The 15121-nt window shown below is 45.9% G+C and overlaps 1 protein-coding gene across 7 annotated transcripts in view; it reads left to right on the top strand.

The window, feature by feature from the left end:
- The window catches only part of Foxn3 (forkhead box N3), a 355035-nt gene that overhangs the window by 203552 nt on the left and 136362 nt on the right, over window positions 1–15121 (top strand). For all 7 annotated transcript variants that reach the window (XM_051196447.1, XM_051196445.1, XM_051196449.1 and 4 more), the window contains one exon: window positions 4464–4576. In XM_051196447.1, coding sequence (XP_051052404.1) covers window positions 4464–4576 — 113 coding nt within the window. The remainder of the gene's footprint in view (window positions 1–4463; window positions 4577–15121) is intronic.

Here is a 15121-nt window from a genome sequence, read left to right as displayed (position 1 = left end):
GCCCCCATGCCACCTCCAGTCCACAGGCCCCTCACACAGCAGTCACCTTCGTCACTCTTATTTACCTTCCCCATCCAGGCTGCTCACTTTTCCACCATGTATATTTTCCTCTCTGCAATGAATATAAGCCTCATGAAGGCAGCCACCTTTTTTTTTTTGTGTTGTTTGTAGTCCTAAAATTCCCTGCCACTGTTGTCTTAGACCAATGTTTGCAGAACACTATTAGCCAGACCCCAGCTAGACCTTGCGACCAGAACACACATACGCATTGTACATATGAACACACAAACGTCTCACAGCATGTTACTAGAGATATTCCTGCTCTTTTCTGTTAGATTCTATTCTGTTCCTTTCAAACAATCCTAGCTGTGATCCAGTACATTGGTTTCATGATCTTGGCTTACAGTTTAAAAAAAAAAACTTTAAAACATGCCCCCCCCCCCCCGGCTGAGAGATGGCCCAGCTGGTCAGAGAATGAAGAAGCGGGGTCACACCTCAGCGTGCATATAAGTGACAGCCGTGCGCCTATGCCCACCAGTTAGCCTGGCTCTGTGAGAATGAGGAAGGCATGCTGCTGGGCCTTGCCGACCAACCGCCAGCCTTGACACTCTGTCTTAGGGTAAGGAGCAAAGTGATGGAGATGGAGCAGGGCCCTGGCATCCTTGTTCCTTTCTGACCCCTTTTCACAGTGAATTACCTTTACCCTCCCTCCTTCCCTCCCTCCCTCCCTCCCGCTCTCTCCCTCCTTCCTTCCCTCCCTCCCTCTCTCTCTCTCCCTCCCTCCCTCCTTCCCTCCCTCCCTCCCTCTCTCTCTCTTCCTCCCTCCCTCCCTCCCTCTCTCTCTCTCTCCCTCCCTCCCTCCTTCCCTCCCTCCCTCTCTCTCTCTCTCCCTCCCTCCCTCCTTCCCTCCCTCCCTCCCTCTCTCTCTCCCTCCCTCCCTCCCCCCTCTCTCTCTCATATTATGCCTTTCCTCAGCAGTTCTCTGCTGTCTAGCAAAGGAATTTGAACCTGAAAAGATGGATCTCAGGCTGATGCTAAGTGCATTTTGCAGAGCCATGGATGTGTGGTAATAATGAGTCTGCAGAGAAGGTTCCCTTCACCCATACTTGTCCACAAGTTTGGGGGATAACAGACTTGTTCCTGGCAAATTTCATTTTGTGTCCCGCCCCAAACATTCTTCTCTTGTATATTATCATCATCATCGTCATCATCAATGGAGTTGTCAGTGTCTCCTCAGGTACTTTTTAATTAAAAAGATATAAAAACAATCTCATTTTTCATTAATTTTTCCCACTCTGTTGTGGGTATGGTTGTGTGTGTGTGTGTGTGTGTGTCTGTCTGTCTGTCTGTCTGTGTGTACTCAGTCACATAACACATGTACAAACATGTGTGTATATAATGAAGATGTACCACTAAGTGACATGTTTTATTGTTTTGAATTCTTTAACATTTTATGGTGCATGAGCCTCACAGCTTTTTCCATTAGAAAGGTCTGCATTCTTGTCTTCAGACAACAGGCAGAGATTTCCATAAATGCTCTGACTCCGACTTATTACACAACTATAATCAAATCACACCCCCTTCTGTATGAGGCATTCAGTATAATTTTTCCTGGCCTTTAAAACTTGAGCACACTCTCTTCCCTGTACCTTTCCATTCCAGAAGTTTTTAACCAAACCACATGAGTCGCCACGTGAAACCAAAGAGAGAAGGCTTGGAAATGAGGTGTGCTGGCCTCTCCCACTGCCCCGGACCCCAAGGTCTATACTTGATGCTTTACCTCAAAACCATCAGAGGCCTTGACAGGGCCCCCATGGGGGCATTCCCATGAAGCATTGCACTGAGTTCTTCTTTAGAATGGCTGCATTTTAATGTATCTTACTATCTTTCAGTCAGCGCCTGTTTGGTCGGAAAAACATCGATGTAATTCCCTAAAATGTAAAGTACTAGCAATTTCAGACCTCAGTGGAGTCCACAGGAGGAACTTAGGATTTCTTAGGAGCCAAGGCCTGAGATTGCTAAATTTGGAAATGTCAGTTTGGTGATCATGATCCTTTTCTCAAAAGGAAGGTTCTAGAAGCTGGGTGGGTTGTCAGTGGTGTTTGCTTCCTAAATAAAGAAGTTAGAGTGGCCAGAGCTTGGTGTATGTGGTGCCTAGGAGGTGACAGGGGGTTAGAATACTAAGAATCTTACCAACTTACTCTTCAGCCAAGACCACAACACATGTGAAGCCCTTCAGTTTTCAAGAACCCCTACCGTGACACTGTTGAACTAAAAAAACCCATGAGACTTAATGAAATGGAACATGTCTAGTCAGGCATGTCTCTTTGTTAAGATCTCTTTTGTACCTTAACCTGTCACTTACTTTTCTGGTACCTGCAGACATGGCCACTGTTTTAGGGTTTTATATCATACCATCCCTGAGTTTGCCTGTCTCTCACCAGTGAGGGAGCAAAGACTCTGACTGGCACCGGGACTTGTCCATGGCCACACAGGAATGGTTATGTGGCTGCAGACTGCCCAGACTGGTTTTTTGAACTTTCCTCTCAGGAGCTGGATCACTTACTGGGGGATTGTTCTTCACAAATCTGGGATTCATTCCATCTAATCTTTAAATAGTATCACAGCATCGTAAGCAGGATACTTGAGTTGGGATTGGGAGAACCACATTCCTGGCTTATACTTGCTTACCCCAGAAGGCTGATTGCATTGTTGTGGGTGTTTTCAGGTGAAAGATTAAATTGCCCTGCCTTGAAATCCATCAAGTAAACAAAGGCCCTTAGGCCCCTGCTGCTGGGACCATCTCCTTGCAGAAGTGTTTCTATTGCATGTTGGTTATGGCTTTCCCGGTAGCTGTGCTGGTTCCCTGGCCCGGGGGTGCCTTTGATAGAGAGGATCAGGCTACTGAAGAGCTACCTTGCTTTGGTGGCTTCTTTTACTCAGTGGAATTTGATAACTCCCCACACCTGCCCACTCCTCGCCTCATGGCTTGCTTTAAGCTACACCAGGCAGCTTTTTCCGTAGCAAGAGATGGAGGATTCAGGGCCTGCTCTACTTGGAAAGGCTGGGCCAAACTCTTCCAACTATGCCAGACTTAAAATAGTGCAAGGCCATGGCTTTGTAGGACCCTCTCATCCCCAGTACACGGCAGACAGTTCATTCTAGTTGGCACTGCTGGTCCTGAGCCTTGGGAATTATTTTAACACATGCTGTGAATGCATAAGTCTTGTAAGACGGCTATTTGGTGAAGTGATAACACAAGAGTTAAAAGAAAGTATTCTTCAAAGAGTTTTGGAACAGCTCAGCTTTCTTTAGTGGTCCTTTGGAGGGATTTTCTTGTACTTTTCTCCCTGTGTTAGTTAAAAGGTTTTCTTGTTTGCTTTTCTAAACTTTGGAAGACACCACCAGGCTTCCTGGAGAAGAGTTGTGGAGGACAATGAGGGAAACTGCTAGGGAAGTGTGTGTTGGGTGGATGTAGGACTGGGTAATTTAGCTTCTTTTCTTTCCCAAGCAGTAAATATTTACAAATGACCTTATCAAATGGTTTGGCTATGCTGGCCCACTTGAAAGCAGGGAAGTGAAAGCTGCTGTTGGGTGGGTAGGGGGTACCATTTAAGGCCCACCCCACCCATTTTAAAGCAATCTGCTCATCTTTGACCAGTTGCCCCCAGACAAGTGGAAAAGTGGCCTTCAGGGGATGCTCCAGTCTCCCCTTCCTATCCCCACCCCAGGGGACAGTTTTAGCCAATTTACACTTTTTAAAGTGTGACTTCTTCTGAAGATCCCTAGAGACTGGATCAGATAGCTGTGAACTGAAGACCCATCTCCCCACAAATAAAAATAAAAAAATACATTGGATTCTGGCTTAGGTTTGCTATTGCTGCCTGAAGTCTTTTGTTTCTTGGAGGAAGGCAATTATAAATTCCATTCCAAGCATAAATGTTCTTTTGTGAGCAAGTTTAGGGGGAAACAAAATCAGTGAGTGGGTTACTTTACCTTTCTGTAAGATCACACCAGTGTAACTCGGTTTAAAACAGCTGGGGCTTTTAGAGCAGAGATGGAGAGTTGAGGTTGTCTCGGTGCTGTTAGCATGAATGCCAGCCAAATTGTAGACTTTTGGAAAAGAATGTGTATTTTCTTCCAAATTCATACTGGAAATAAGGATTCTTGTGTTTGGGTAGTCCAGATATGAGCATTGTGTTATTGTGTCAGCATGATCTGGTGGCAACACTTTCATCTGATGTGTCTGACTCAGTGCAAAGACAGCGACAAGCATTTTATGGTGTCCTGTTGCCAGGACAACATTCAAGTCTGGGAATAACAGGCTTTTGAGACTAACTATAGCGTAGCTATATATTTGCCTACTATCAAATACTCGGTACTGTATTAATGTAATACTGTAATAATATAATATAATTACTAATACTGTATTGATATGTTTTCATTTTAATTTTTCTTTGCAGAGTATTGGGAAAGGGTCATTGTGGTGCATAGACCCAGAGTATAGACAAAATCTAATTCAGGCTTTGAAAAAGACACCTTACCACCCACCTCCCACCCCTCAGGCTTATCAAAGGTAAGTAAATTGGATTCTCCGATTTTTTTTTTTTTTAAGTCTTCTGGAATTATGTTATTCTTTAAGAATCAAGCTCTAAAACTGATTTAGTAGGCTGTATGATATTTTCATAACCGCAGATAAATGAGTAAAAAAAATTAAGCGTGATTAGGAGGCATCCATTGATGTATTTCCTGGGAACCTTACCATTTCTGCTCCTCCAGCGGAGTGTGTCTCCAGAGTCTTCCCGGTAGGTAGGGTAATGCCTTCCTAGGTGGAAACATTTACAAAGGAAAGTTGACAGCTTCCATATCTCTGTGTGTCATATTTTGTTGGGATAAGAGCGGCAAGGCAAACAGGTGATTCCATGTTCCCATAGCTGACTATACAGATGTTGAGAGAAGGCTCTCTGGCTTGTTGTCATCCCGTTTCCATGCAGACAGGCTCCTGAGTGATGGGTTTGTTGTGGTTACTAAGTGTTTGCCTTGAGACCAGTGGCCACTTTTCCTCCTCACATGTCTGTTTGTCAGGAGATTGAGGTCACGAGTGTGTTTTTACAAACATATAATGTGGGGTGGGGGGGTGGGGAGGGAGTTAAGTAGATTGTCACTATTTGAAAAGCATGCTAGTGTGTGAAGAAAGGGCTGTATAGAACAAAGACTTTCGGATTTCAAAGTGTGGAGTCTCAGCTATTCATGATACTTGGGTTTGTCGTCAACCCTACCCAGAAAGTTTTTGAAAGTTACTTTGTTTCTTTGTGTGTTTGGGTGCTCTGTTTGCATTTATGTCTGTGTAACACTTGCATGCTTGGTGTCTGGAGGCTAGAAGAGGGCATCACATCCTCTGGGACTAGCATTACACATGGTTTGAGCTGCTATGTCAGTGCCGGGAGTTGAACCTGGGTCCTTTAGAAAAACAGCCAGCGCTTTTAATCAGCCATCCATCTTTCCAGTTCCCTACCAAGAAATTCTAAAAGACGTGTAGCAATGTTACTTTTGTAACTATCCAGTTAAAAGGAATTGCCCCTGGAGCAGACATTTATGTTAATTGGGAATGGCCTGATGTCCGAAGCCTGGAGAATTTTACAGTCCACTTACAGATTTTGCTGTTCTGATGTTTGTTCTGCAGGAGGGCGCACAAAGTGAGCCTCTGACGTGGCATTAATGAAGTTCTTGTGCATTCCATCACAGGCCCTAGACAATCCGTCTCCAGCAAGAGACGGGGGAAGCAGCTGGGCTCTATGAGAAGACTGCTGTATGTCTGCCTTTGCTAGGCGATTAGCGTGATGGTAGCCATGGCAACTGGAGTGTCTCCATAGTAACGCGTAGCCGAGACAGGTGCACTTGCATCACAAGGCTGTTTGTTGCCTGGCAAAAGGACAGGCCATTAGTACTTAGATATACGCTGTTGCCTTAGAAACAAATAACCCTCCATAGCAACTACAGTTGGTTCACAAGGGTATTTTTTAGGGGCTTGGGGAGGGTGGGGGGTGGTGGTGGGAGGGGACCAAGGTTGTAGCGGCTTTTGTCTATGTTCATAAAAATCAGTGGAAGCATACTTTATTTGAAATGACAACTTGAGGTCATATAGCTGTAGGAGGAAAAAATGGGATTTTCCAGTGCAGCCTAGCCTACATTGTAGAAATGTCCAGAAGGACAAAGCCATATGCTTGGCTTTCTGCTTGTGATTGCAACCGCTCCTGAAATGGAAACTGGGATCAGAGTAAAGAATTGCTCCTCTATGGGGTTTTGGGGAGCCTGGTACTAATTATTGAACTATTTTCCATATCCGCAGTTTCTGACCCCCACTCCCCTTGTTTCCCTCATTTCTACACTAGAAGTATGTCACACCCGTTTGCTTCTAGCAAGTTAATAATGTAAGTGTTATTCACCGGGTTGCGTCAGTGGCTCATATAGGCCACACAGTTGCCAAATGTGACCCCAAGAGAAAGCTGCAATTATTTAATAATCTAAAGGATTATAACAGAGCCCGGGGGGGGGGGGTTGCAAGTGGAACATACTCCGGCCAGAGGTGCTGTGAGCTGGGCATAGCCTAATGGCTTCCCTTGAGTTTTAACATGGGCATAAAAATGCAGACGAACCAGAGTTTTTACAGTAAAAATAACTTCCCTTTCCCCCAGTTCACTGAAGGTGGAGGGCACAGTGGCTTCCTGTTAGTTACTCATGCAAGCGCTTAGATTTCAAGTCCATCGAGGTCACTGGATGGGGAGCGAGGTGACAGGTGAGATTCCCGCCTGTCTCTTCCATGGTTTGACTCCAGAAAGCCCCTAGCTGTCTGCATGCCCTTGAAAGAGTTTGCTCAGGGAGTCTACAGTATGTGAAATCACACTGAGGCTACACCATGCCCGATAGTTGGCAAGGACTTCCTATGTACCAGGCCACTGGTTGACGCGACTCTGGGAAGATGGAAGGTGGAACAGCCAGTCATAAGCAGATACCAAAATGCTGAGTTACCCTGATCTGGCCAGGTCTGCCGTGACTCAAGGGATCATTGTCAGCCCCGTGTGGAGTCACTGTGAAGGGCGCCTGGGAAGTGCTTGGCTCTCCCCCCCTCCCCCCAGAGCTGGTGCTTGGCATGCTGGGAAGATGGTGATTATACCAGAAGGGCAGCTATTGCTCTCACTCGCAGGTGTTCTTGGCAGCAGCAATGGACTTCGATGCAGGTGGCTGGAAGCTCTGTGAGGAAATCAAGGCGTCTGAAAACACTGCCCCAAACCTTGTTCACATCCAAGAGGAATGCTAAACAATGCATTATGTCAACCTGCACCTGTTTCCCAAGATTTTGTTAGAATGCTCCTCAATACCCTCTTTCTTTTTATACCAAGTCATGTGTTTTACCTGAAATGCAGGGAGCTAGGGGTTGTTGGCCTTTGTATTAATTTACGTAGGCCATCCTGACAAAGTACCACAGCTGAGTGAGTCAAACAGCATAAACATATTGCTTCACAGTCCTAGTTGCCAGGAGTCTGAGGTGTTAGCAGGGCTTGCTTCTTCTGGAGCTGTTGGAGAAGATCTGCCTAGCCTCTCCCCTGGTTCTGATGGCTTCCTGATTAGCTGTGGTATCCGCTGGCTTGTTGGAGCACCACCCCTGTCTTTCTTTGTCTTATACTTCACATGACTTTCTCTAAATTTGTCTTTCTTAAGAGGACACTAAGCGTTTTTGAGTAAGAGCCCACCTTAATCCAGCGTGACTTTAGCTTCCCCAATGACACAAATTTGAAATACAGTCACATTCTGAGATAGTGGGACCTAGGACTTCTACAAATTAGAATTTTAGGAAGGTGTGGTTCAACCCTTAGCATTCTGAAGGAGTAGAAAGTATGGGTGTGTTGAAAATGCAATACATTAGGGGAGTTTCACGACACTGGTACCATCGTAAAATTGCTTCTGTGAACCAACTGGAACAATTGGAACAACAGAGTAAGTGATGTTAATTATATCATAAACAAATTATAAAACAAGTGTCTGGGAGCCTGGATTGATAGAAATAAATGAGCTGTATTTCCCTTCAAGAAGAATCCCATGTCATTGATGGGGATAGTTCTTCCTAAGGACTTCTTTCAAAGAGTGGATTATAGAGAGGGCTCCCAAAGGATATTTATAGTGAGCAAACTTGACAAATGCTACCTGTCAATCAAAGCTCCTCATCTAGGGTTAGAGAGAAGGCTCAACAGTTAAGAGCACTAGCTGATACTCCAGAGGACACAGGTTCAATTCCCAACATCCACATGGCCGCTCCAAGGCCTCTCTGGCCTCTGTGGGCACTGAACACAAACATGGCACAGGCATACATGCAGGCATAATATTGAAAATAAATAATTTTTAAGCTCCTCTTCTGTGGTGGGAGATAGCAGGCACACCTATTATGATGTCATGTTGTGTAGCCAGTCTCCTACCTCTTCGACAGTATTTCAGGTAAATAACTAAAGGAACAAAAGATGACTTTGGCTCACAATTTCTGTTCATAGTCCCCTGGCTGTGTTACTTTAGTAAAGTGGTAGCCTGAACAAACATCGTGGCAGGTTGTTAGTGGAGGCTGCTTACCTCACGACAGTAGGGCAGCAGAGTGGGAGGGAGGAGGAACGAAGGAATGGGCCTGGAGTTCTAAAATCCCCTTCAAAATCATGGCTGACCCCCCCACCCCCTTACCTAATTTCCTTCTGGTATCCCAGCCCACAAGCTAGTGCCTAACCCTTCAGCATGTGGGTCTTTGGGGGATGGAAGGGTTGTGTACATTCCAAGCCAAATGGTGGTCTTCCTGCTGAAACCCATAAGCTCCTTAAACCACAGGGATAACTCAACTGTGGGCTTTGTCCTCTACCTGGATCATCTCCAGAACATGGGATTGGTGCTCCTCACAGCCGCTGAGGTCATCAGATGCAAGGAATGCCTGCGAAACTCGTGCAGACTAGAGCAGGCTGGGGAGACATGGTGACTACATAGGAAACATGACCCTGGAACAGGGACATCAGACAGAAAAAAGGGAATACCAGTCCCCTGTGCAGAAAGTAACGTGTTGGTTTCTTATGTGTCATAGTAACGTAGGATGTTAACATACGTGAAACTGGATGGGGGCACGTGGGAACTCCTCAAGCTGTTGTAAAAAAACAAAACACCATCCCGCCAAACACAGACGAGTTGAGTTTATTCATTATCTTAATGTACACCCAAATCATTCTTGCTGTAAGAAGGTAAACAGTCCTCGCCTGACCATACGTTTGTCTGAGGACTTCGCTGTCATTGTCACGGTACCATTGAAGAGCTGACCATCAGGGCTTCTTACTGCCTGTCCGTGTAGGATCTGCTGAGCCACAAGAGGGGTGTCCTGGTCATTTAGTGTTTGTTCTAGGCCCTTCCTCAGTTTGAAGTGCTGTTCAGATGGGCTTTGTACAGTCCCCGTGGCTGAGTTCAGGGACCGAGGCCAAATCAGCTTGCATAATGACTGCACACCTTTGCCAAGGTCAGGCGCAAGCATGGGCTTCAGAGGAGGGAGGCCTGTTAGTTTTGGATGTTTTGCCTTTTATTCTGGAAAGCACAGGGGCTGATTTGGTATTTAGCATGTATGATTGCCCTTCCCAGATGGGGCCTTTCTCATGAGAGGATAGACATGATTTTCATAGATGCTGTCCGAGTGCCTTCTGATGCTTTATTCTGATCTGGGTTTTCACCAACTTGAATCCCATTGTATAGGTGTGCATGCAGGTTGGGTGACAAGTGTCTTTCTCGGCCTGCTGAACCATCTGGCCAGCTTCCCTCAACTTTGAAATGAAATTTCCTTTTTGTTGTTTGTTTGTTTGTTTTTGCTTTTCTCCATGTCAGATGGTTAAATTAAATAGTAGTTCCCCAATGGATGAAGTACACTTTTCTCATTTGAAGACCTTAACTGGTGGCATTGAAATATTCCAGTACTAGTTTGATGTTCCACAAACTGTTGACAGCAAAGTATTGTAGCAAGTTGTCAGTGTGGACCTGCTGTAGTGTTCATTAGTAGCGGCCTTAGTCCAAGCCAGGGTGCAGGGAAACACTGTGACCCTTCTTCAGCACCAATGAGGGACAGGTCATGGGATGCACCAGGCAGGGTGGCTTACCAAGTTTCCTGCTCCAGCAGCTTTTATAGAATGGAAGTGATCATTTGTGAGCCAGGCTTAGTGAGCTGGTAGCTAGCGTTTCTGGTGAATCCACAGAAATCTCTGTGTCTCAGCAATCTGGGGTCACTGTGACAGATTGGTGGTCATGTGTGGGTTCTAAGAGAATTGGGGTGCTCTTTGTTTCCCATCATGCCTCCCATGACCTTTTAAGAAATCATTACCCTGAGAATAAGGGCACCCTATTTTATAATTTGTTTTAATGTACCGTTCAGAAAACACTTCAAGAGATTTTTATACTCACTTAAAAAAAAAAAAAAAAGAAAGAAAGAAAAAAGTATTAAAGAAGACTGGTGGCGCAGGCCTTTAATCCCAGCCCCAGGGAGGCAGAGGCGGGTCTTTGTGCACTGGAGGCCAGCCTGGTCTACAGAGTGAGTTTCAGGACAACCAAGGTTACGCAGAGAAACCCTGTCTAAATCTGGTGTGTGTAAAACACCAGACATACTTTGTGTGCTCTCTCTCCCAAGCTCTGTCTTTATATGTGTAACAATTTTAAATTGAATTTGGAGCCACAAGAAGGACATTAGTGGCCTCTTCCAAGCATTTGGCCTTTCTGATATTAAGGTCCTTAGTGAAGATGATTGTTTAAATGTTAACTCAGCAGAGTTTTAGTGGCTCCTTCTTGGTACTGTGTTCTTTAGCCAGAGTAATCCTGCTAAGTGTGTGGTCATTGTATATCCACCTCAAAGGTCATCCACCTGTTTGTTTTGGTGGAGCCCTCAGAGGGCCCACCAGGTGAACAGCCTTGGCTGCTGGGTAAGACTTCAGACTAGTCATGGTCCCTTGGGAAAAGCCTGGGGATGGGGAAGGAAGCTTTTGAGGTTCTTGGGAAACTTATCCTTTTAGACAATTAAGAGATCAGTAAATCCTTCAAATGTTAAGCTTGTTAACATTACAGTGTTAATTCCTCTGCTCAAAATGCTGACTTTGCACACAGCAAAAGTAGCTTATTCATTGCTTGGATAGGATGATACCACACACACACACACACACACACACACACACACCCACCCACCCACCATCTTTCCTTCTAATTTTGTAAAATATTGTGTGGTAAAGGACTACAGAGCCACAGTGAAACCAGTCTTAACTTGCATTAAGGGAATTTAGTTGTTAGACTATCATGTCATTTGTGTTTCAGTTTAGTCAAGCATAAAGGACACGAGAAGGCTTAGGTTCGTGGTAGGAGCGTTACATTTTTATTTCATGGCAAGCACCACATCCGATGGAAATCATAAGTGGATTTTCAAATGCCCTTTGTTGTCAATACACATATTTTTTAAAACTTATTTTAAAGGGTGAGGTATGACATATTTGGAAAGCTATGTATAAACTGGTTCCTTTTTCTTAGAGTCATTTTTAAAGGAATATTAAAAAATTGAAAATCAATGCAAAGCCTCATTGTGCTAAATTGGTGAGGCGAGTATACTAAGTTATCGTAGATATGGGATCGGACTGCTGAATTCTCTGTACGAAGTACTTCTAGATGTAAGTCTCATCTTGTCAGAAAAATTGGAGAGGGTGGGTAATGGAGAACATTTCAAATGTAAGAATACTCTCTTATTTGGAAGAGTTATGCTGCCCAGTCTGAGCTTTAAAATCCATTAGTTGACTATAATTTTATTTTCATATCAAATCTCATTATCTGTTGACTCCCATTATGTTTTGTGAGCTGGTCGCATAGAATATCTTTGAGCTCAGCATTTTGCTTTGGGTATGCTGTGCAGAGTACATTTAATTCTCATTCAGCGCTGTATCGTTTTATTTACTTGGAAAACAGCCCATGTTATTGTGGAGCAGTTATAGCCTAGGTGGACCTCATGAATACGGCGCCCATTCGTTGCCTCCCATTCTGTTCTCTCTGTTCATACCTGAAGTTGAATGTGTAAGCAGTGTGGCCGAGGATGTCTATTTTACTCAAGAACTGGATAAAACTCCTTGTCCCTGAGAGCCAAGATGGCTGGAGTGACTTTGTCATCTCCGAAGTCTTGGGCACCTGCAGTGCCTACTTCACATTTAGCAGATGTGTTAGGAGTCTGCTGGGTTTCTGCTGCTCTAACTCCTGAGCCAGAGAAAACAAAGATGCAGTGTGCTTTTGATGCCTCCCGAGAAGAAAGTTGAGGTGTGGATGGAGCCCGGAGGGAGGCTGGAGTCTTTTCATATTTGCTTAGAGTCTATTTGCTTCTCCAGACAGCCCAGCTGAGGGCCTGGCAGCTTTCACATCTGAGCACCTGAGGCTTGAAGTAGGGAGAGATGACTGTGGACAGGGCTGACTTCGTGGTGCAGTTGTCAAGCCTTTCACTTCCAAGGGGAGGGAAGGACGAAGCAAGTCTAGGAAGAAAAACTGCCCAGAAACTGATGATGTAGAGTACGAAGAAAGACGACGTCCTCTTTGTTGTTGCTATAGTGTAAAAGGAGAAATCATTCCGTCACAAATACAAAACAAACAACCGAAAACCCCCAAGCCGCTGCCACACCCAAGCCTGCTCTTTCTCCACCTTCTGCTTGCATCAGCTGGTAGGGATGTTAGAGATTGAAAAGGGGGAAGAGGGCCAGTGAGATGGTTCAGCCAGCGAGGCCCTTGCTGTGCAAACCTGAGTCAAATTCAGTCACCAGAGCCCGCATAAAGATGGAAGAGGACCGATTTTGAAAGTTGTCCCTCTACCATCCCACGTGTGGCACACACAACCACACACACACACAGTGGTAAAAAGTAAATGTGTAATGTGGAGTGGGGGGTGGTGACTTTCTGCTCAAGTATGAGGGACCTGAATCAGGTCCCCGATGACTTGTGTAAGAAGAAACGTGTAACATCACGTGTCAGCAATCCTAGCACTAGGGAGGAAGAGACTAGAGGCTCCCTGGAACCCACAGGCCACACCAAGTCATGTGAGCTCCAGACTCAATGAGAGACCTTGTCTCAAAAAACAGAGGGGAGAGTGACTGAGAAAAATGCGTGATGTCAATTTTAGTACCCCCAACCATTCATATCACACACACACACACACACACACACACACACGCACGCACGCACGCACGCACGCACGTGTGTGCTGTGACAGTGGAATCCATGGTGTGTAAGGGATCTGAGGAACTGAGAAGGATTTGTCTTCTGTGTGTAGCAGTGGATTGGGTCAGTCAGGGTGGTAGTGAGGTGTAGTCAATGATCTTAATAAATGAAGTCCGTGCTGACCACTTATTCCCACCACCATCATCCACGACCTCTCTAGGCGGCTTCTGTCCTTTGGGGGTTTCCCACCCCCAAACATCAAGTCCTGCTTGTGCTGTTTAATCAAAGGACTGCCTCTGGCTGGGAGACCTTTTGTGACAGCCAGAAATCATTCAGAAAAGGTGATCATAGCATCCACCTGTACCGTCAGTGAAGAGGGATTTGGATCCAGAAGGTACAAGTTATAGACAGAACTATCTGGGCTCAAATTAAGAAGAGTGATCTCTTAACAGACATATCAAAAGTTGGGTGGAGGCTTGGGTTGAAGCGCAGATGGGTGAACGGAAGGGATGAGTGACCCTGGAGGAGGCTGGTCAGAGCTGGACAGCTGACTGGGCCATTCTCAAGGGCCTCGCCATCGCCGGAGAGCTCACGTCTAGACTGAGATCTTAGATCTGTTGAGCTGCCAGCGAGGTGCATTGGCGTAGCGTGTGCTTACTTGGCACGATGTTTACAGCTCTCCAAAGCCTACAGTGTGAAGGGCAAACCAGACACCAGGGTCAGCAGGGCTGCCCTTGCCCCTCAGAAGCGAGGGGTTATGTTTTCTCCTGGGTGTAAGTCCAGCTTCCTAGCCCACGAAGAACCTGATTTAGTGACTTACTCTTTGTCCTGTGTCATCCGGTCTTTTCGCTCTGCCCTTGCGGTTACTCCCTTGTTTAGTGACACTTGCTTCTGTGTGAATAAGATTATCTTTTCTGTGTTTTGTGAAGCAGGAGATCATTTCCAAAAGCTGTCCATCAAAGCATCCAGACCTCTCCCCCCCCCCATTGTTTATCCAGTGAATGAATGAGAATGCCACCCGCCCTTCATAGAAATCTTCTTGTCCTGTCAGATCCAGTGGTTTTTGTCCAGTCTCTGATCATATTCTTTAGCCTCCCCTCCCACCCCCAAACATCAAGTCCTGCTTGTGCTGTTTATCAAAGCATCACCGAGACTCTGCGAAGCATCAAGAATTCCAAAGTCCTCGCCAACTGGAGGTGATTCTCAGGTCGTCTGGAGAAAACATCCATAAGCCACCAGACATGTCTTCTAATCTTATCTGTTTTTTTTTATTATTTATTATTTTTTGAGAACATGTTGCTAATCACAGCAGGCCAGGTTGAGACATGTTGTGTGTTTGCTTTTACATGGAAAGTTCTGGCGGAGGTCTGTTCGCCAGCTGCTTACCACACCCTGTGCCTCCCAGGAACCTAGTGGCCCTCTCCCTGGTGGCAGTGCTCACGAGGAGTAAAGGTGAAGAGGAAGACACGGGTCTCCGTGTTGTGCAGCTTTCAACCCCCCCCCATCGCTCTGTCTTTGCTCCTCCCTGCCCTCCTCCCCTCCCTGCCCTCCTCCTCCCCATTGCCCTCTTCCCTCTGCAATTGTGAGGACTTGGGTTTGACTATGGGGAAAGTAACATTTCCTGTCCCCTTTCCTTTTTTCCCCTTTCCGAGCTAAAACTGTTCCTTCCCCCCATCTACCTGTTCTCTACAACCTTTGGAGAAACCGAGGCACATAGTCAGGCTTCGCCTCTCTCCCTTTGCAGCGGAGCCCGAGAGAGACTGTGCTGGTCTGGCCTCAGTGAGTCTGTTCCACCCACTCCCCAGGCCCAGCCTCATCTCCCCCCACCTGCCCCTGCTGTGCAGGGGACCTCAATTGGTCTGCACAAGGTTACAGCAGCTGGGCCATCCTC

This window comes from Phodopus roborovskii, unplaced genomic scaffold, assembly GCF_943737965.1.
Source record: "Phodopus roborovskii unplaced genomic scaffold, PHOROB, whole genome shotgun sequence".
In the NCBI taxonomy this organism is placed as follows: Eukaryota; Metazoa; Chordata; class Mammalia; order Rodentia; family Cricetidae; genus Phodopus; species Phodopus roborovskii.
The sequence above is the reverse complement of the archived record's forward strand: the minus strand, read 5'-3'. Positions and strand labels throughout refer to the sequence as shown.